General features: G+C 54.2%; 1 protein-coding gene across 2 annotated transcripts in view; it reads left to right on the top strand.

The window, feature by feature from the left end:
- Positions 1 to 22,171, top strand: part of PLXNA4 (plexin A4) — a 445,047-nt gene extending 422,876 nt beyond the window's left edge. For both annotated transcript variants that reach the window (XM_045495675.1, XM_045495674.1), the window contains exons 28-32: positions 679 to 869; positions 1,989 to 2,158; positions 6,032 to 6,244; positions 12,812 to 12,962; positions 15,031 to 22,171. In XM_045495675.1, coding sequence (XP_045351631.1) covers positions 679 to 869; positions 1,989 to 2,158; positions 6,032 to 6,244; positions 12,812 to 12,962; positions 15,031 to 15,126 — 821 coding nt within the window. In that variant the 3' untranslated portion in view covers positions 15,127 to 22,171. The remainder of the gene's footprint in view (positions 1 to 678; positions 870 to 1,988; positions 2,159 to 6,031; positions 6,245 to 12,811; positions 12,963 to 15,030) is intronic.
- The last annotated feature ends 349 nt before the right edge of the window (positions 22,172 to 22,520 follow it).

Raw genomic sequence — 22,520 nt, 5'->3', positions numbered from 1 at the left:
GCGGGGTGGGGAGAAGATGCTGGGTCCGGGCCGGGGGCCCCCGGTGCAGCCCTGTTCTGCCTCCACCTGTGTGCTTTGGGGCCGGCTGCCTGACCCGCCGTAAGACCTGGTTCTCTTACCAGCAAAACTGGAGAGGAAAAAATGACCAATTCCCCAGGATCACTGTGAAAAATCAGTAGTAAACATACAGTGGTGCCCGCACACAGTAGGACCTTTTCTGCTCCACACTCATTTCGCCACAGCCCACAGCAAGCCAGTGGGAAGATCTGGCCTGGGCCAGACGGGAGGATGCAGGCAAGCAGGTGACAAGGTGATCACTCAGCTGCTCCACGCCATTAAGGGAAACACAGCACACGTCCTGAGACATCACCTCAGAACCCTTACCAGGAAAAGTGTAACGACGGACAGGCTGCTGGTCTTACAAATTGAATAATTAAGGGCTGGAGAGATGCAGGTACAGGAGGGGGAGGAATCTCAGCGGGCCAAGTAGCCGCGGAGGGTTTCCCGGGCGTGGCGGGAAAAGCATCCCACTCGCAGGGAATGGACCGACGCAAGGCAGGCAGCCAGCAGCACCCGCAGATCGCAGGCAGGATCAGACGGTATTGGCCACGGCCGGAATGGGGGGCGTGTGATGGGTCATGGAAGGGCCTCACACACGCGGGGTCATTGCCTTGGCAGAAAACATGATCCGATACACCGGCAGTCCTGACAGCCTCCGCTCACGCACACCCATGATCACCCCCGACCTGGAGAGCGGAGTCAAGATGTGGCATCTGGTGAAGAACCACGAGCACGGGGACCAGAAGGAGGGCGACCGGGGGAGCAAGATGGTGTCTGAAATCTATCTGACGCGTCTGCTGGCCACGAAGGTATGGGGCTTCAGACGGGCTTCGGGGCACGTGTGGGGTGTGGGAAGGAGCGTCATCAGCCCACAGAAATGCCAAGCTGGCGGATGCCTAGCATCTGTGCTCGCCCCACCCGTTATCCACTCAGCCCCAGTGCTCTTTCCCAGCACCGAAACTCGGAATCCTCAACCTCACGCTTCAGGCAAGCCCCACGCGTGCATCGGTGTGCAGCCCGAAGCACTGCTTCCATCCTGCTCTGTGCCCCGTTCCCAAATATGGAGACACTAGCCACTTCTGTTCATGTTCTTCTGTCATGCTTGTGAGAGAATGCCTCCTTCTCAAGGGTGTCACATACAACCCCTAGTGAGGCAAAGTGGGGCTCCATCAGTGACTTTCCAGGCACCATTTCTTCTTTTTTTTAACGTTTTTATTTATTTTTGAGACAGAGAGAGACAGAGCATGAGCGGGGGAGGGGCAGAGAGAGAGGGAGACACAGAATCCAAAGCAGGCTCCAGGCTCCGAGCCGTCAGCCCAGACAGAGCCCGACGCGGGGCTCGAACTCACGGAACGTGAGATGGTGACCTGAGCCGAAGTCGGACGCTCAACCGACCGAGCCACCCAGGCGCCCCTCCAGGCACCATTGCTGATCCCGGTTCTGGGAACATTGTGTGCCTGCGCTCAGCCCTTCAACTTGGGGGGCTGGCCTCCGCTCTGAGCTCTGCAGAGCTGACTGTGTAACTGCTCATCAGCCAGCGTGAATGATGCCCAAACAAAACCAGCAGATTGTGTTTGTCTGCTCCGACCGAGTGAGTTGTTCGTTAGCATTTGTGAAAAGTGCTAAAATAACACCACCAAAGGGTGTTAAACCAACCCATGCTGTTGGCAGAGGAAGGCTCGCTTAGGTCCAGTCATCGGCATTATATCTATTTTCCACGTGCGCGGGAAATTTAAAGCTGTTGGAGGAAGGTGAAGACCGTAGGAGACTTGATGCAGACACTTGCCCGGCCTCCCCGCTCTCCCCCTCCCCAGCAGGCCACGCACCCTGCCCTCCCTGCCCCTCTCCTGGTCGGCCGGGCAGATCTGAGACCCTGTCCTGAGAGCTCCCTGGGTGGAGCTGTGTTCTGAACCAGTCCCCCTCCGCAGGGCACGCTGCAGAAGTTTGTGGACGACCTGTTCGAGACCATCTTCAGCACGGCGCACCGGGGCTCGGCCCTGCCCCTGGCCATCAAGTACATGTTCGACTTCCTGGACGAACAGGCCGACAAACACGGCATCCATGACCCGCACGTCCGCCACACCTGGAAGAGCAACTGGTGAGGGAGGCCGCCGCCCCCGCTTCCTCCACAGGGACCCGGAGCAGGCCCTGCATCTGGGCCTCCCTGCCCTCTCCTACTGCGTCTGCACTGGCTTCCTCTCTCACTTCCCTCTACCCAAAGCATCCTTGTTTCCTATCCATCAGTCGAGCAGGTTGCAGACACTTATTGAACCAAGTAAGTGAGCGAAAACTTAACACGCCAAATGTTGCCACCAGACCCCTGTCACATCCAGAGTATGCCCGACACTGTGCCTGGTGTGTGCACACACGGTCAGGCACGGCCACCACCCTCGGTGGGCTGACAGGCGTGGGTAAGAGACAGGAAGGTGGCTGTTGGGACAGGGAGGCCGAAGATGCACGCATGCAACCAATTCTAGAGCCAGCACCTGACAGGGTGATGTATTCATGCATCCAATTCTGAGCCAGCACCTCAAGCACGGGTTGTGACCTGAGAGTCATCTAGGCGAACAAAAGGTGTTTCCGTTCTATTCGAGAAGCAAGGGTCTTCCCTTCTTCCAGACTCGTCTTCCCAACTCCCTTTGGGGAAGAGACCTTCCCGTACCTGCTTTGTCCTTCTTTGAGGAAGCAGGACTCTCTGAGCCCTGACACCCTAGATGTCTCCACTATGGTTCCTGTGTCCTTGAACATAGGCCCTCCTTTCCCTTCGTGGGTGTATACTCTGTGTTTCCATTTGCGACTGCAAGGTCAGACATCAGTATTCAGCACTTGGTGTGGAACCTCGCACAAAGCCGTGGCTCGATAAATATTGATGAAGATGTAGGACCAAGGTGGTCTCTATCTGAGGGCTCTGTCTCAGGCCAGGCCGGCTTGTATTTGGTCCCATCGGTTCCAGAATTGCCTCCCTGGAGCTTTTCGACAGTCCCTGTCCCAGGTTGTTCTTCCCCAGAACATTTTTCCAAGGCAGCACAAGCCTGCTGCCCAGCACCTGTGGCCGAGAGCGGGGACGGGCCCGGCTCTAGGGCTCGGCCAGGCGCCCCGGCAGCCAGCCTGGAGCCCCAGACCAAACACGGATCACGGCAGGAGTCAGAAGTGGCACTAAAACCCCATTTAACGTCATCTGCTCTGGCTTCTCCTCTCTTTTGCCTGAAGAGTAGTGCGATCTCTGCTGAAACTGGAAATGCGGGCAGGAACAGAGGTTTGGACCATAGCACTAAAGAGTTGGGTTTACGCCCCCATTAATTCTGGGTGAGAGATCTTGCACTGCCGAGTTCCTGCACCCTTTCTGAAATAAGACGGTTAGACTCCGGATTCCTCAGGGGCACAGGGTGAAGGCTCTTCCCTGCTGAAGGCCTGCCAGCCTGGTCTGGGTAAGAGTGCTTTGAATTCTGCCCATCCTCTTAGCGCGGCTCTGCAAAGCCGTTCCGTGGGCCATGTCCCTGACCTACCCAGTCTGCTTCTCTCTGCCAGTCAGTCTTCCTACTCCCCACCTCATCCGAACGTTAGCAGACTCCACAACACAAAGAATGCTCTGCCCAGCCCAGCTCTTGGGCCTGGCTGTGGAGGGCTGGTATTTCCAAAACACTCAAACACCCCTACCTGCCCTCGTAGCCCCTTACCAGCAGACCACCTGAAATGGTATCTAAATCATTCGTCTTCAGCCCATACTTTGGCTGGGGTGAGCACCGCCCCCGCCCCCGCCGCCTTCCAAGGATGCCATAATGCCCTTGGCGTGGGGCCAACCTTCCCTTCACACCAGCTCCTCCCAGTACTCTGGTGTCATCACAAGGAACCCCAGGGCGGTCGTCCGCAGTACCCGGCTCGAGTTCTCTCACCCAAGGACATGGGCCCCCTGACCCTGCTCACTGCCCAGGCAAGAAGCAGTTCATCTGGGAATTATGAGATCTGCATCATGACTTAGAGTTCATCGTCCCTGAGTAAAAAAAAAAGATGATTTCTTGATTCCTGGCCAGAGTTGCAACTCACCTTCTCCCCACCCGCTTCCTCCACATTCCCCTACCTTTTCTCTTTGAAATAAACCTCCTGCTCATTTAGCCTGAGTGGCTGCAATCAACCAGGGATTAGTGCCACCACCAATGTTAATAATATGCTAATATTTCATTAGGCAGGAGCCTCGGTGTGGTGCCCCGGTGCCCCCGTTTGATTTGCCTGTCAGCACAAGTGGCGTAAGCAAGGGAAACGACTGTGTAGCAGATATTAGACTCCCCGAGACCGTCTTCTGGATGAGACGCCCAGAAACAGGAAGGTGTGGACAGACCCCATGGGCGGAGCAGCCTGGAGTCCACGCAGGGCTCTGACCCCAGCTGTCACGGTCTCCCCTGGGCAGCTATGATGACCCTGACTTTCACCGTGTGTTGCAACTTTCTGTGTCACCCCCTTATTTCCTAGTCCCTATTTCGAAGGATGAAACAAGTGCCACTTAACGTTGTCAGATCTCAGTGCTGCCCGAGATCTGACAGTCCTGTGCTGCACATTTTGTAGGAACGTAATACTTGCTGGTCGATCGGCAGTCTTGAATATGAGTCTTACTGTAGTTTAGCATCTGTTGTATGGAGGTACCGGCCACTGGGAGATGCAACAAATAGAAATGTATTGCACTCGCCAGATTGAAGTAAGTAATTCAAAGCGCTGAAGTTTCAAGAGGCGAGTCAAACACATAGGAACGCTGTAACTATTACCAACAGTGAGAACAGCTACCAAAGCAATAAAACTTCAGGGCAGAAGGCAGGAGGTGAGGAGGAGGTGGGGGGCAGAGGGAGGGAAGCAAGCGATCCCTTGCTTGGTGCCATCCCGCTTCCTTACCTGCATCTCAGTAGGCCGGATGGAAGCCACAGGATGCGAGAGCCGGCAGAGTGTGGCCAAAGGGGACAGGGGACAGGTCTCTCCCAACCTCCCTTTCTGGCAACAGAGAGTGTGACTTGTGTTTATCAGACCACACTGCAGTTTTTCTCCTCTCTGGCTTGGGTTAGGTGACTCCTCTCCTGCTTCCTCCAGGTTACTCCAGCTAAGGAATGCATCTGTGTCTTTAAAACACAGACCATCTAGTGTCTTTCCCTCCGTGAAGACTTTCTGAACACTTCCCTCTGCATAGACTCGGTGACGCCTCCCTGTGTCCCACATCAGACCCTGCCTGTCCTTGGGTTCCAGCACTGATAGCTCTCAGAGCACATACTTGGTGGCAGGCCTGACTCCCCCATGAACCCACCAGAAAGCTGGCTTCTTGAGGGCAGAGGATGTATCCCCAGTTGTTAGCATAGTGCCTGGTATGCAGTAGGCGCTCAGTGCAAGAAAGAGGGAGGGGAACACAAGGGGACAGATGAAGGGCTGTGAATGTGGGTTTCTAAGCATGCCGGCTCAGGGAGGAGAAATTAGTTAGCTACACTTCAACTGCTCAGCCCCAGTGCCTTCACCGCGTAGGGTCAAACTGTACTGTCAGGCAGGGAGGAAGGATGTGCTCTTTTCCGGGTCATACCGTGGATGACAGAGAATAAGATACAAAGCCTGTATTCCAGGCTATTCTTTAAGGTTTGCCGATTGGATGTGCATCATATCCGGCATAGGGGGTGGACAGTGGAATAGAGTCAGAAACTCCACTTTAGAGCACCCACACTGGCCACCTCTGAGCCCAAGCCTTGTGCTGCCAGGGAAGGTTGTAGTCCTGCAGTCTTCAGGCTGGGCATCAAGCCCTCCCCAGTGCCCATCAACATTTTAGCTGTGGGTGGAGTAGTCAGCCTTGCTGATCCTCAGTTTCCTGGCAGGTATGTTAGTGGCATAGGCTTTGCTTTTAAAACAATCGGTTCTCAGCCTTTTCTCTTTCCCCAGAGAACTCTCCAGTCCATGCCACACCCCCCTGCCCTCTCTTCCTGACCATCTGCCTCTTCCCTCCACACAGCCTACCCCTGCGGTTTTGGGTCAACATGATCAAGAACCCTCAGTTTGTGTTCGACATCCATAAGAACAGCATCACGGACGCCTGCCTCTCCGTGGTGGCCCAGACCTTCATGGACTCCTGCTCCACATCAGAGCACCGACTGGGCAAGGACTCCCCTTCCAACAAGCTGCTCTATGCCAAGGACATCCCCAGCTACAAGAACTGGGTGGAGAGGTGAGTGCTGGGCCCAGGAGCCAAGGTAGGACCCCTTGCTGAGCAGGCAACTGCCCTTGATTTGGGGTCCCCTCGCCTCCAAAATGGGCTGGTGCTTACAGAGCCCGATCCTGCAATTGGCAATACCCACACCCCCACGTCCCCAGTGGTATTGTCAACTGAAGTAAGACCCCAGGGAACCTGGCTGGACATAGCCTCTGTGCTCGGCTTCCCTGCATGGAGGGCCCCAGATCTTAATGGCCGAAACCCGCCTAACCCCCACCAAAACAAAACAGAACAAACAAACAAACAAACAAATGCTCAAGGAACCAAATAACATCTTGGCACAGGAAGTCTGGAGTCCTCTACCCATCTGTCGCTGTCTATCCAGTAAGCCTCTCTCCACATTCTGTGGGGATGTCGTTCTCATTCTGACACTTCTGACTGCCCCAGACCCTTGACCTTCACAAGATGAACTCTTGATGCCCTGTGCCCTGCAGTGCTTTCTCAGCCATTGTAGCCATGACCTTAACCATGGTCTCACACATTGTCCTGTGACTGGAGGGCCAGTTGTAAGCTGGGGAGCCCGTCTTCATGCAAAGCTAACTCATGGTAAAGAACGTTAATGGTGTGTCTGGGCCAATCGGCTCCAGGTAGCAAACACCTGAGCTTAGGCAACCAGCCAAAGCCTTATTTATTTATTCATCACCGTAGTCCTGTGTCCAAGAGGATAGGATTAGAACCTCATTTTCTGCCCATGGAAGCGAAGAAATATACATTCAGAAAGGCCAAGATGAGAGGTGATCCCCAAACTCAACTAACTCCTACTTTTGTACCATCAGTGATGCTTCTAGTTGGGGCCTCTGCCAACCTCTGTGGTGCCTCTGTGTGAAGTCAAGAAGGTGCCCTTTCCTACCGGAGGATGTAACTCCAAGCCAGCGTGCATGGTTTGTTGAATGATGGGCTGGTTGTCAGCCCAAGCTCCTTTGTGCAGTGAATAGCCTGCACAACTCCACAGGGCAGTCCTGATTTTAGAGTCCCTTTCTCTCGTTACCATGAAGCTCAGATTTGGTGCCTTTATTAAGAGTAAAAGATGCCAGAAATTGTTCTTGACTTAGTAACTGAAGACAAAATGAACAGTATCATTTCACCCATGGGAAAGAGACAGTCTCCATCTTCATACTTGAAAATTGCCTTCCCTTGTAAAGAGGGACTAAGAGAGAGTGGAGTCTTGGCCACCTCAGTAACATAGTTCTGCTAGAAAGCATTGAGTTTTGTTTTTCCTCTTCCCTCTGTTCTTTGATATCCTCCCTACCCCTTCCTGCTGATGCATGTGCTGGGCATCAGTCTTGGCCGTCAGAGAGAGAGAGCTCTCATGTCCTTGTATCTCTTGATGTCTGAGTCACTAGGAGAGGCTCTCAGCTCCCTCCACATAGATGGTGGCCCATTCTTCTGACGACAGAGCTGCCAGGAACAAGCCCTCCTCTGTGGTCACCGGCCCTTCAGCAAAGATAGGAGAAAGGCGACAGTGGGGCTCTGGTTATCTCAGCACGGGTCACGGCGCTAGGACCTCGGGCGGGGAGCGAGGAAGCAGGGGTGTGGAGGGCTGGAGGCGTTTATGAAACACCTGCAGAGAGGACCCTCCCCAGGACACGGCTATCTAGTCAGAGGTGAGAATAACGCGTGCGCGGGGCTAACGGTCTTCCTTCCGCCTGGTGCTAAATGAAATTTGTGCCATGCAGCTGCTACAGGTCATGAGTAACCCCAGTCCATTTGGTTATTTTTAGGAGTGGCTTGATGGTTTCCATTCCTTATCCTGCCAGTTTCTTAGCAACCGGTGGTACTCTAGGGAGAGTCATCTCTCACTAGCTTGAGATCCCACCCAACCCCTTTCTCCTCTCATTCTGGGATGAAGTACAGGGACGGAGGGATCGGGAGACACAGCGTGAGCAGGCCTGGAGATCAAGTCTAGAGTGCTTCTTCACTTGGTGACGGATGGATGAACTCCACTGTCACTCGCGAGGAGCCTGGCCTCCGAGGTTGTCTGCCTGCCGGAAGGTGAAGTCGAGCAGCACAGAACTGGCTCGGGGTGCACAGCAAGCCTGGTCTCCCACCTTGGCCCACCACAGGCACCGGCAGCATGCAGTTCAGAGGAACAACGGTAGAACCCAGCCTCTCATGGCCGGCGCTTACCCACAATGCTATTGGCTGGCAGCTCCCACTGCACACTCCCAGTCTTTGCCGCCTCCGTCCAAGTATGCGGGCTTTTGCTTATGGCCACATCTAGAGAAAGGGCAAAGGACCTCCTGGCCCCCGGTAGCCATCTTAAAGATGCTACACTCCTTAAAGAGCTACACTCTTTAGATGGCCCCCGGTAGCCATCTTAAACCGCTACACTCCTCTTAAAGAGTCACCGCGAACAGTGTGTCGTGACCAGTTATGTTTCCTATTTCATTAGCAATAGCAGTAAAATTTGCATGTCGGGGGGGGGGGGTGATTTCCTCTCCGCTTAAATTGGAGGAGGCTCAAGGTTATTCCTGTGGCCGCGTTAGCCTTTCTCACCTGCCCTCAAGGCTTTGCAGGTAGGGCTGAGCGGAGCGGAATCTCAGCCGACCCGCTCAGAACCGGACTGGGGTGTGCCACACATTTCAGGGCCATCTGTCACATGTGTCACAGTGTGAAAAAGGTTAAGAATTTTGAATATTTAAAAATGCCTCTTAGGAAGTCATCCATTCAAAACATAAAACGGTGACAGTTCACCCTGGGAGCAATACCAGAGGTGAAGTATAGACATTTCATTAACTTATTCATCAGTCCATGGGTCAAACATTTACGGTCTCCATCAGAAGCGTATGGGGCACTCGGGATATATTACACTTGATCCTTCCCTTGTGGCTCTCGTGGTCAAGGAGGACACACAGACAGGCCCTCGGCAAACCCCGTGGAGCTGTGATCCTGCGGCTGGGGGAGTGAAAGCCTGATTCTGCTGGGCCTGGAGAGGTCCGTGAGAGGTTCTCAGAGATGAAGATTTCTGTGCGGGGCCTACAGGCTCTAGATGTTTCTCATATCTACACCTTCATCCTCGAAGTGTTTGGAGGGATGACAAAACTTTGTTCTTCTAAGAGTTCAGGGCATTAGAGACCACCTTCTTGATCACTGGAGCCATCCAAAGGCAGAGATGAGACACCCACCATCACTCACTGGGCCCATCCCCTAGAAACCCACAACAGACTGCTACAGACGGACCAACAGCGAGACACTCAGCACTTCAGGGCCCTGTCCTTTCTAACAGCTCCCCAACGACCCATAAGGGTACTGGCATCCCATCTGATGTGAACAAACTCAGCAAAGAAAGCTGAGTAGGGCCAGTGGTGGGACCCAGACCTCGTCAGCAGGCCGGGCCTTGGCCAGCTGGGAGCGGGGGGTGGTCTTGGGGGACTTTCCAAGCGTCAGTCCCTTTTGAAGGGGCTCACCTGCAGGCAGAAATCCCATGGGAGGAAGTTCAAGTACAGGAGCCCAGGCTGACCTCTCCCTTCCTCACTGCACAACCTGCTGATAAGAATACTTGTTTGAAGCTCATGAATATGGGGCATAATTGCATTCTTCACAATCAATAAGCCTTCTCAGTGGCGGAGCCCGGCGCAAAAGCCAGCCCAGCGGGAGCTGAGAAGGAAGCAATTGCCCGCACAGCCGGGGAATCCAGGGCAAGGTCATTACTGGGCTCAAGGTCATTACTGGGCAAGGCCAGGGAGAGAGGTGGGGCACAGCCCTGGATGGAAGCGAAGAGAGGTCAAGACAGGGTCACATGCTTTGTTGGGTGGATGGTCCCGGCTAGCACCAGGCAAGGCTGGGGTCAAGACCCAGGCAGAGTGTTAGCTGGACCACAAACGCCACACTCATCTGGGAAATCGAGCTGTCCGGGGCCACTCAGCTCAGCTGTTCAGTGCTTGCTGAAGATGAGGACATGTGGTTGGTCCATTCAGGGGCTAGTGTGTGGCCTCAGATGTGCACTGGTCCAATCCAGTGCCCTCTGCAGGTAGGCAACAGAGGAGAGACTGGGCCACTCTGTGCAGAAAGGACCTCACTGTTAGAATAACGCAAAACCATCCGGGTGGCTCACCACCCATTTCTTCAGGTGAGAAGGTTGGAGCCCCTGCCCTGGCCCCACTCCGCTCCCAACCCCTCCCTCCCTCTCTTTCTCATACACAGACACATTTGTAAATATTCTCTTTGGAGAAATGGACTGGGCTTCTGGCACACACCAAGGCAAGCCATGTTAAAGGGACAGAGTGTTGGGCATCTGATGTTTGCGGTGGAGACAGTGGTCCCTAACTTGGACCCACAAGAGGCATCTCAGGGTGCAGGGTGCAGGACAGACCATCCATCTACCTGTGAGAAGTTTCACAGGCAAGTATCAGAAATGGCAGGAGTCTTTGCTTCTGAAGACAGTCATGTCCTGTCAGTGAGGACCTGGGCATCCCGGTCAGTCTCTCTGACCATCTACTGGTGACAGAGTATAACTATTGGGAGGAAGCTCTGGACCCCGGCATGTTAGCAGAGATGCGCCTGGTTGCTGGTCGTGGAGAAGCCAGGGAAGTCCTCTGTTCATGGTTTTCCCCAAAATGACCTGATGACATAGCCCTTGACCCCACAAACACATGTACCTCGGCAAGTGTGAAGAGACAATGGCGCATAGCTCCTTAGGAGGGGCGGGGGTGGGAACCGTCACTGAAACCCCTAGGTCTCCACTATAAAATGGAGCATTGGCATTTATTGCCTTCCAGAAATAGTGTCAGTGAGTCGAGTCTCTCGCTGGAACGTTTATACCTGGAATGTCATTAAATCACCCAGAACCCTGAGGAATCTGAGGATGTTTAGGGGGTGGACCGCAGGTCTGGAAGAGAGTGGGCTCATCTGGGATGGAGTGAAGGAACCAAATCGCACTAGGACAGGGAACGGAGGGCACTGAATGTGAGAAGCGGTGGGGGGGGAGCCACCCACACTAGACGAAGGTTGTGAAGGATGAAGTCCAGGTGAGGCAGGGGGCAGGCCGGCCTCCTCTGAGGCCGCAGGCTCCTCTGAGAAAGGTCATTCCATTACACTCTTGTCCCCAGGCCCAGACCTCCCGCCAAAATGCTATCAGCTCAACAAAGCAGTTGGCGAGCGTGTCTGTGTGTGGCTGGCTTTCTGAGGTCAGAGGAGGCCCCCTCCGACCGGCTCCTTCCCTTGCCAGCACGCTCTGCTTTCATCTCCCTCCCTCTGCCTCCCTCGGAAGGTTTCCAGAATGAACGACGGGTCTGCGGTCACAGCAAGGCCGTGGCTTGGGGCAGGGTGGCCATCACCGCCCTCACTGGCCCAGGAATGCTCTGGCAGCAGACTGAACTGTCATCCCACCGCGAGCCTCTGAGCGTGATGGCTTGAGGAACACAAGAGTGCCACGTGTGCTGGGCTGTCCCCGAACTCCTCGGCCTGGACTGGGGGAGGTGGAGGTGTGGGCATGGCAGAGGATCTATGGAGTCATGGTCTCGGTACACTGAGGGCCAGGGTGAGACTGTACCAGAGCCCCCGAAGATGCCACTACACTTGCCTGGTCAAGCCCAGTTCTGGGACTGCCCAGGGCCTGTCATTGGTACCTGCACCTACACAGCTCGCCAGTGCCCCACATGCCTCAGCCTGGTCCCTGCAACCCCCCCACCCCCAACGGGGGTCCCATCACCCTCCTCTGTTCTAGATGCTCAGGCTTGCTTTCACCGGCTCCGATCCGAAGCCGTAAGCATTCAGCTGCAGGCCGAGCTGGGATGACCGACACTCCTGGGTGCTCCCCCGCTGCCCTGATGGCTCCCTGCTTTTGTAGGTCCCTGGCCCCTTTTATGTGGCCCACAGTGAGCAGGCAGCTGGGGAGGGGGGTATAGCTGTCTCTGGGGGGCACCGGGGCCCTTCTCTTCCTCATTAGGAAGCCGCACCACTCCCCTCTGGCGGAGAGGTTGGGGTTTGCCGCATAAAATGTCAAATTGCAGAAATTAAAAATGTAAATGCTGGCATCTAATTAGCCCGTTGACAGCAGCACACAGCTGCAAGTGACAGTGACTGATTGCCTTCTGCCAGCCTCTCTCCCCAAGCAGCCCCCGGCCCCGCCCTTCTCCCGGGTAACCCCCCAGAGAGGGGAGGGCATCGAGGCAGAGCAACTGCTTCGAAGAGCCTTTGGGCACTGGGCGGGGGCGGGGGGGGGGGCAGCCCTTGTGTCTGTGGGAGGAGGTGTCAGAAGGACACCAGAGACATACTGGACCACACTTTGGTGGCCGGGAGCAAGGCCCATGCAGGAGACGGCTCCTCCGTAGTCCTGTTTCCACCCCAGTTCACCCTCTGCCCAGGTCTGGGCCACATCCCTTCCCTCTGCGCCCCCTGCACCCAGAGCTGTAGAGGGCTCTCTGGGGCCAGCCCCTGAAGCACACGTGGGAGAGAGCCCACCAGGTCCCCAGGGGATCACGCACAGGCGTCCACTGGCCCCAGTGCTGGGAGGATCCATCTGTCCTTGACTCTTGCCTGCACAGCTCCAGCTCCTTTCTTCCGCACTCCCTTCCGTGGTAGGTATTACTCGGACATCGGGAAGATGCCGGCCATCAGCGACCAGGACATGAACGCATACCTGGCTGAGCAGTCCCGGATGCACATGAATGAGTTCAACGCCATGAGCGCACTCTCGGAGATCTTCTCCTACGTGGGCAAGTACAGCGAGGAGGTGAGCCCACCCTGCCCGGCGCCTGCTGGGAAGGACAGGGAAGCTATGGAAAAATCCCCGCCTGTGGCAGTCTCTATGCACAAGAGCACGGGAACCCCAGACCACGCTCTGTGTCTGCTGGGGAAGCTGTCTGTCGCCCTGGATTTGGGGGCTCTGTGCCACAGATGGGGATCGTAGGAATGCCCCATTCTGTAAATTCCGCATCAATCCTGTTCTCAGGTATTTAGATAAAGTGTCTGTTTCTTTCCTTTTCTTTTTACAATTCTTATTTCTTCCCTGCTTGTCCCTCCTTTTATTTTTCCCTTTTCTCTCTCTGATCTAATCCTCTTTAAACAAGCAGTTTCCCACTCTCATGGCAGGCTGAATGGTATGGTATGGTATGGTGGGATAGGACAGGACAGGATGGGACAGGACAGGACAGGACGGGACAGGATCAGAACAGAACAGATACAGAGCAGAGTGGAATGGCATCTATTTTATTTGCTGTGTTCCCCAGGTGGAAAACCTCACCTGGGGTCATTGCCACTGCAGACACGGCCTTCTTCCTGGCCAGTACAGAGGTGTTTCCAGATTTCTTAGTCATGCAGGCTTAGCCCAAGTGGGTTCAGAATCTAGGCTCCCTCTGTCTGAGCACCAGCATAACCACCTTCTCCTTGAGCAGAAGGTAGTAACAGGAGGTAAAGCCAGTGCCCCCCTTCTCTGCCTCCTCTCTATCTCATCACTGAGAGAGGGTCTAGGAACCCCAGGCTAAGGAGGGAGCCCCAGCAGGCCACGAGCAGCATAGTGCTGTGAACGCCAAGTGCAGGGGAAGCCAGCCGTGAGTCCCTTAGGGGAGGGACCGAGACTGCAGGCCATTGCTGGTCTGGGGCAAAGTTTTCACCTGTCCGTGGCCACGTGAGAGAAGTAAGGACGATGCGGAGTGTGTTAGGGTGGGAGTGTAACGGCCTCATCTTGGAAGGACTGCCCTTTAGTCTACAAGGACACTCATCTGCTCATGGTATGAAAATGTCCCATCCTTGTGAAATGCTGGTGCCAGTAACTGGCAGTTCTTGGCCAGCTAAGAAGTGGGCAATTCCGTCTTGGTCTCCCCCATTAAAACTGCATTAAGTGGGCCAAGAAATCCAAGGCTCTAGGAGCCTCCCTTCAAGCCTTCACCCTCCTCCGCCTCCCTGCCCCTCAGCCCCAGCACTGGCACAAGCATGCCTGTTTGTCTCACACACCCCTTGTGGAGCAGACTTTGTGGGAAGGGCACACGTGTGTGTTCTGTGACTCTGTCCTCTGCACTGAGGACAGTGCAGGGTTCAGAGAGGTGACAGGGTTCAGACACTGCACTGAGGCAGTGAGGGTTCAGAGAGGTGACATGTTTTGCCCCAGATCGCCTCGCTAGAAACTGGTTATTCAATCCCGTATCTCCTGAGTCTGAGTCATATTCTAACACATTTTCCATCGTGTTCCACAGTTGCTCACCGTCACTGTCCTCAACCAACCATCTGATCTCAGAAAAGGCTTTGGCAGACTTTGTCATGAGGTGCTGATGACCAGGAAAGCTTGAGATAGGGCTCTTTGAAGGATATTTGTTCGATAATGCACAGTAAAGCCAAACGACTTTCTAAATGTGGGACGTGGGGCTTCGTGATGCTGATAAGGAAGATATTCCTTTTTTTGGATGAAGGGTGGGATTTCTTAATATCTGTGAGGTCCCATTCCCCAGAGACACAGGGCACCGTACTTTACAGGGAGGTGGGGCCATCTGCTTGTTAACCTGCAGGTCACTGGTGCATCTTTGCACAGGTGGCTTCGGCCCACTGCCAGCTGTCTTCCGTGGACAGTGAAGTGCACACATTTATTCAGACACGCTGATGTAGGTGCTGGCACCCTGAGCCCCCTGACACAGGGCTACCCACACACTGCACCCCGCGCCCGCGTTAGCCAGGCTGCCTGCTGACCCAGCAACGTTCCGTGTACATCTGCACGTACACACGGCTTCCCAAGCCTGACCGCACCCGCCCTAAGAACGCGAACGTGAACGCACAGACTCGTAACCCCCCTGTTCTTGGCCCTTCAACAGATCCTCGGACCTCTGGACCATGACGACCAGTGTGGGAAGCAGAAACTGGCCTACAAACTAGAACAAGTCATAACCCTCATGAGCTTAGACAGCTGAGAACCGTCCTTCCAGGGCCCCTGGGGGGAGGGACACACCAAGCCGTGCCTCAGTCTAGATTATCATCTTTACCAAGTGCAAGTTCCGACTGGCGTCAGCAGCATCCCCTGAGCAGCGCTATCTCTCTCTCCGCCTCTTTGCGTCTCTCCCTTTTCCCTGCATCCCTTCTCTCTCAGTTGCTCTGCCAACACGACCGAACCACACCGCCACCCCTCAGTTAGTTCAGGATGGCCAGGCTCAGGCAAGGGGCCCAGCCAGAAGATACCAGAGGGGCTCTCTTTACCGGGTGAGCCCAGGCGTCAGCAGCGGGGCCCGAAAGATGGCCGAGGAGCCGCGGAGAGAGGACGTTCCTGTGCTGCTGCTCCCCCCTCGCACGCTGGGCCGGACCTTGGTCTAGGGAAGAGGCAATGAGCTCAGTATTATCTTCACTGGGAAGACATCACCTGGCTCTCTCCCTTCTCACATTTCCACCTCCAGGGGGTCCGTCCGTGTGTGGCTCTGTTGTAACTGTGAGAAAGGCCACAGCTCCTGCATGGCCAGAGTGGGGGCAGGGATGAGGAGCTGGGAGGTGCTTTTCAAGCTGCCGCTCACTTGTGTTGGTGTCCCGAGGCTTCCTTGTCCCCTTCCGGTCTTCTTGGAGCCCTTCCCAGTGCTCCTAGGGACCTGCCTGTCCCATCTCCTCCCCTGTCTTTGGAAAGCCAGACAGGAGAAACAGCTGTCACCTTCCACGATGGAGAGCCTCCAGACCTTCTGGTCTGGCTCAAAGGGGCAGAAACATAACATGGAGGGGGAGAAAAGGAAAGAGCGTTGCATCCACGCTGGAAGCAGAATTTGTTGTTTTTCATTCACCCCCCCCCCCCCCCACCAAGTGCAAGTGAAGCACGCCCGTGGTCATGGGTCTAATCGATTGCCAGATCTTCGATGCTGTCCAGAGAAAGCACCTGCATCCTCCTTGGTTGGCGCTCAAGGGTCAATGTAAAATGCAGAGTACATCCAGGAGATTCTACCTCCAGCCGCCTTTATGGCTCCGTCCTCACCACCCTTCCTGAGAACTCTAGAGAATGCTGGGGCAGAGAGCCGAGCCCCCGCCCCCCTGCAGAGCCTGGTGCCATTGCTATGCAGATGACTTTGTCATTCCACTGTCCAGACCTCCTTGGCAATGACTCCTTCAACATCCTCTGTCTCCTCAGTCACTGCCCTTCCTCACCTCCTCCCCAGTCATTATGGAAAGAATCACACTCAAGCACAGCCTCATGGAGACAAACCAAAATGCCAGCCAAACTCAGCCCCCAGCTTGCCATGTCCGGGACGGACCGAGAACTCTAGCTGAAGGACGTGGCCAGCAGCGACAGAAGAGATATACAATGGACCTCAGCCCTGGCGTCTGTTTCTCCATCTGTCCCTCCATCTCTGGATGGATCATTTCAGCTTGTCAGGCAAATGTGTGCTGAGACATGGGTGAGCAGGGGCTGTGGTAAGAGACGGTCTAACAGAGGGGTCATGGAAACCTTAATCCTGAAGGGACCTTAGATGCCATCTGACCCAGTTTCCCACCATAAACAAGATTCTCTCCTGGCAGCCTTGGCTAGTTGTACACCACTCTGGGAGACGAGCAGCATCATCTAAGGTGTGGTTATGGGTGAGGGTTCCAGTCTTGCCTTCACTCCCCGAGCATCAGACGTTATTCCCTACAGTCCACTCAAAATGAGCCCCCATTGGAAAGAGGAAGGAACCGCTCCATTTCCAGCAAAGTCTATGGAGCACCCTGTACTTTTAAGAATGCTAGCCCCTTTGGGTCTGAATATGTGTGCATATGTGAGTGTGTGTGTGTGTGTGTGCACGCGTGTGCGTGCATGGGTGTGTCTGCCCCAGAAGTAGGCAGAGAGCTCAGAAGGATTCCTTGTCCTATGTAGGGGACTGTGAAGTGTTTCCCTTCTCCACACTTGCTCATTCATCGCAGCTTCAGGACATTTCCACGCTAGCTTTCCATGCTGAGCACGGGTGGATGGAAGGAGAGCCACCTGTCTGTAGGAAACCAGGGTGGTCACTGGCCGAAAGCGGCCTGGACTTGACTAGAGGCTGGGTGGAGGTGACCCACAGCAGGGCATTATGTGGCGTCAAGGAGGACAAACGGGGACAAAACACAAGTAGCCTAACAACAGGAGGGGGAGGATGGGGATGAGACACACGCCAAGGGGGAAAAATAACCAAAGGTTTGGCAGATAAAGTGCCAGGGGAGGAGCATGGGATTTCTACCCTTGACCATTTTATTTCCTCCCAAGAAGCCACGGGCCCTGGCCAGAAAGCAAGCACGTGGGAGGCAGGCGGAGGCGGCTCCATGGCCACTGAGATGTATTTGCACACATGAGGGGTTGGGGAGGTGAGAGACACAAACATATTTAACAGATTTGCTGAATGCAAGCGAGTGTATGTGTGAGCGCATGTATGAGTGAGTGTGTTTGATTTATTTTTTAAGTTTTGCACAGTTAGAAAAAAATGAACAGGCAGACAAGAAGACTGTTATCATGGTTCTGCTGAAGCTTTTATTTTTTACCGGATTATTATTATTGTTGTTATCGTTCCTTTGTCGGTACAGAACTTCCCCCCTGACCCCCGCCATGTTTTGTCACAAGAGAAACTTCAAAACCCTCAGAGAAACCTCAATGTCAGGAAGAAAGAGGAGAGGACAGTCTCCTGGCTCTCCTCCTTTCTCCCAGAAGAGGGTTTGAGGACAGATTTTACCTTAATTGTTGGCGGGGGGCAGGTGTGGGTTGCTGCTGGTGTTTTGTTTGCCGAAGCCTCTGCAGCCTGCTCGGGCTGGAGAGAGAGGATAGACTCACCCAGAGCTGCAACCTGTCTTGCCCACAAAAATTCTCTTTCCTTTCGCTGTTTGTTTTCCATTTCTTCCGTTTGGATTCATGGTGCATGTGTGATACGTTTCCAAGTACAGACAAGGCAGCATTGTCAAAAAGCTGTCCTTGCCTCCCCCATGTTCTTTCCAGAACTCCCCTTGGGATCCCCGATCTCCTCCTGGCAGGCCAGAGACCCCGAGAGCTGCCCGGGGGGACATGTGGGCCAGCACACCGCAGAGAAGGGAGCCGGGCAGACTGGTCCGGTGGAAGGGAGCCCCCCCCTCGAGGCCTCCCCGCCGTGACAGTGAATTTCCAGGGTCATAACTCTGTTTAAGGTGGAATCTTTATCTCACTCCTTGAGTCCCAGGCAGAGAGGAAGGGAGACAAGGCCCATCTCCTCTCACCTCTCCCTTCAACCACCTCCTGCACCCTCCACCCCTGAGATGGTGCTGGGAGATCCCACAGTCAGAGTAACTGACATGGGTTAGGTGGGGATTTTGAATGTAGGAGGGAGATGGGCTGAAGGCTGCTAGTGGTAGGAAGTGGGAGCTTGGCGGGGTCCCGAACTGAAAAGGATGGATGGATAGAAGCTGAGAAAGACAGCTGCAGGCAGGTCACTCCTCTCGCGGGGCATGAGTCTCCCCACGTGTGGGCTTTGCCATCCTTTGTCCTTCCACGGAAGGAGAGACCCCCACGTCTCTCGGTAACTGCAGGCGGTACCACTAAGTGAAGTTGGCTATGGTGTCAGTTAATTCCTCAGGAAAATATTTTTTTCTTGCCTTCTTTCAATGTGGTCTGAATGTGGGGACCGAGGACAACCTGAGTGTTCACAGGCCAAAGTAGGCTCACACCCCCAGGGCGCCCTAGACCCTCCCTCTCGGGAGCTGGTGGGCCGGCAGGTCAGGCCCTGGATGCTTGAGCAGGGCTACGGTCGAGAGTGAAGTCATTTTCAGTAATCCCAAAGTGAAGCAGACTGTCCAGGACTGTGCCAGGCAGAAGCGGGAGTCGCCGACAGGTAAGGTCGCTGACCTGGTCCGCTCGGGCCCCCGTCTCACCCCGCCCCCTGCCAGCCCTGGGCTAATGTCGAGGTACTGTCCCAGCACCCCACTTCCCCCTGCCCGAGGTCCTTGTGCTCATGTCCCTCTTGCATGTCTGGCTTCTGAGGATGTCCCTCCCCTGCAGAGGGGAGTGTGTCCCCTCATCCCCCTCACCTGCAGTCTCTGCCCCAAGGCCATGCATCCACTCTTACCCGGAGCCTCCGACCTCACAGCCCAGCACCCCTTCCCCTGCACCACCCTGGGGAGGCCCTAGGCCCCTCACACCCTTTTGACAATGCCTCCATGAGTAGTTGGGGGTCTGGCCCTGGGGACCCCCAGCAGAGGAGCCACAAGCAATGATTTCCCAAGCACCCTCCAGTCCAAGAGGCAAGTCCTGCTGATGTTTCCAGAGCCCTTAACAACCTGTTAAGATGGGGCTCGCTTTGACCTAATAGGCAAAACCCTATTTTCCATCTGTCTCCGTTCTTAGGAATAAGGGGACACTGCCTTTGGCTTCATAGGATGTAAAGTCAAATACTTAACCTAGCGAAGGTTAAGCTTAATTATTCATCAAGAACAAACTTTCCCACCTCTCACAGAGCAAGGAGGAAGGGGAAGAGGCAGGGAGGCCCAGAGACACCCCTTCCATGGCCCTTCCAGGAATGGGCCACCCCAACAGGCAGTCCCAGCGAGAGTCTGAAAGGCCTCCGAAAGGCATTCCTGGGAAGGACTAACCCCCAGCACCAGAGTCCCCAAGAGAAGACCCTACCCTGGGCGGATCCTGGCTCCTTTGTGGCCTTTCTCCTTGCTCCTAGTTCACATCAAGGCCCTCCCGTCAGCCCCCCATGCCTCCAGTCAGCTCCCAGGACAGGTGACGGAGGGCCCTTGACCCCTCAGCCCCTCCTTGTTTCTTTATTCTGTACGTGGGCTGTTTATTTGGGGTTTGGGGTTATTTTTCGTCTGTATATGTTAAGCGTTTGAGATTAAGGAGGGAGCCCAGGTGTGGGTGTAAAGTCCAAATTGCTGGAAGGAAGAAACAAGACTCTTCACCTGTGACTTGCAGGGATGAAGAGAGCCACAGGGCTGGGGGTGGGAGGGGCTCCCCGTTGTTAGAAAATGGGTCCAAATAGTTCCCAGATGTGGACACGCCAGTCCTGGGGAAGCTGATACTCCTGGTGCTTCCCCTGCACCTCTGATAGCTGGGGCCTGCAATGCTGCCCCTCCTCCGCCTGCCTCCTGCCACCTCACCCCTACAGGTGTGGCAAACGAGAGCCTTTATGGAGCAGGAAGCTGAGGTACGGCCACAGGTGACATTGGAGAGGCAGCTCCAGAGGCTGGGACACCATGAGCCTCTGAGAGTAGGGGCCCTCCGCTGGAAAACTTATAAAGAACATTCCTCCCATTCAGAAAGGAGTCTCTGTAGTAAAAATTTCAGACTTTCAAAAGCGACCTTTTTTTTTTTTAACTACAAATCTTTGCTCCCCGATAAAAATTGTGGGGTTTGTGTTTAGTAGGGGGGAGTATCCAACTTTATAAAATAGGATTTTTTTTGGTTGTAGAAGTAATCATACTCATTAGAGTCCCAAATTCCTTGAGTAGACTGGTGACAGCCCCCAAAGCAAAGCTAAATGAAACAAAAGCCCTAATAAATGAAAAGAGGTGTCTGTCTGTATTGGCAGAGATAGTGAGGTGGGTGGGGGGCTCTGTGCCCTCAGCTGGGTGCACCCCACCTTCCCTTCTCCTCACCCCCTTTCGCTTTGTCCAGTCTTGGCTCTCTGGGCTGCCCCTGGTGTGGCTGAGTCCCGTGCGGTTCCCATCAGCTTCCCTCAAACCGTAGGGACACCCTGTTAAGGATCGGTCATGGAGGGATGAAGTCCCCTCCCCTGAGAATGCAAATGCCCATGGCAAATAGGCACGGTCTATGAAGCTCATCTTCCACCATTTATTTTTAAATCTGGAATTAGAACATCTTTTGTTAGTATCTTTGATCTTATGACTCAAGCACATTTTGGAAGGGCTCCCTTCCAAGAGTGGAATTCAAAACAGAGGATGTGGCTAAAGAGCAACACAAAGGACGCTTAATAAAGTGAGACCGCGTACCAAACAGGACTGCTGGATGCAAGTCAGGCCCACGACCAAGATGGGATACGTGTCTCGTGTGTTCTCCTTCCTTCTCCCTTCCCTGATGTTCTCCCCAGCTGTTGGCTCGTTCAACCTTCCGTTCTTTAAAAAGAAAAGCTAGTTTACCTCAAAGAATCTTGTTTCCATTTGGAAACCAATGACTTTGTGTTCTAGAGTAGATGACCCTCCCCTCCATCACTCCTTGCCTGGGTCTGGTGTGCTTGAGGCCTGAGGTCCTTGCTTAGTCGTGTGATGGCTACGTTGACCAAGAACAAGAGCCCCAGGCCCTGAGATAGACAGGAAGGATTGGGTGCAGCTGGCCTCCTCCCCACCTTAGCTGGTAAGGACCAGCCTATCTCTGCCAGCAGGGTCCTGCCAAGTCACCATTGTAACCAGCAACTCCAGGGTACCACCAACAAGAACGGCTCCATGAGCCGAGGTGCAGGGGAAGCGGAGTCTGGCCTGGTCACACAACCCAGAGTCAAGTCAAATACTAGAGGGAAGAGGAGAACAGGAAAGAATGAATGGGTGGTTTGAGGAACAGGCAGAGGCCTTTGAGTCTCAGAGAGAGGCTGCTGAAGGAGGTAGGGCGGGTCATTCCTGCTCCAGTCACCCCCTTCCAGCCCCGCCCCACCTCTGTTTCCATAAAGCTCCCACCTTGAACACTGACCCTTTGTTAGAACAAAGCAAAACATATCTTTAGACAACAGTGTTACAATGAGCCTCAAAGATAGGTGGATGAAATCTTTTAGAGGAAGAGGGTCTTCTGGTTTTGATTAAAAAAAAAAAAAAAAGAGTATCCTAGCAAGATTTAAAAAAAAAAGATTTAAAAAGTTTTTAAAAAGGAAACCTATGCTATTTAAATTGGAGCCCAGTTGTAACTTGGTAAAGGCAAGCTTCTGTACCTTTGTTATAATTAATTGTATACCTGTGTATGTAAATATAAGGCATTCCTATTTTGCAGTTCAGAACAAAAAAAAAAAAAAACCTATTTGTAATATAGAATAAAGTTTATTAAAAAATAATAAAAATGCAGTTTGGGATTTGGGTCTTTCTTCATGTGTCTGGCTGGAAGGGGGGAGAGGGGAAAGCTGGCCATAAATAGGCCTCCGTGGTGCACAGATATGGAAGCGTCCCTCTCCAGCTCCACGATGTCTAAACTCAACCACCAGAGGTCAATTCTTTCACTTAAGGCTCTGGCTTCGGTTACAAAGCAGCTGTCTCTGGAGGTGATAGTCCTCCCAGCAAGGGAGAGCAAGCATACTTCCGGCCAGTGCTGTCCGCACACATCACTTCCACACGAAGCCGGATCAGCCTCTGAATCCTTCCCAACACAGCCCTCCAGGCACGCACGACTGACCCGCTAGATAGAGTTGGTGCCGGA

Source organism: Leopardus geoffroyi, chromosome A2, assembly GCF_018350155.1.
Source record: "Leopardus geoffroyi isolate Oge1 chromosome A2, O.geoffroyi_Oge1_pat1.0, whole genome shotgun sequence".
Taxonomy (NCBI): Eukaryota; Metazoa; Chordata; class Mammalia; order Carnivora; family Felidae; genus Leopardus; species Leopardus geoffroyi.
The sequence above is the reverse complement of the archived record's forward strand: the minus strand, read 5'-3'. Positions and strand labels throughout refer to the sequence as shown.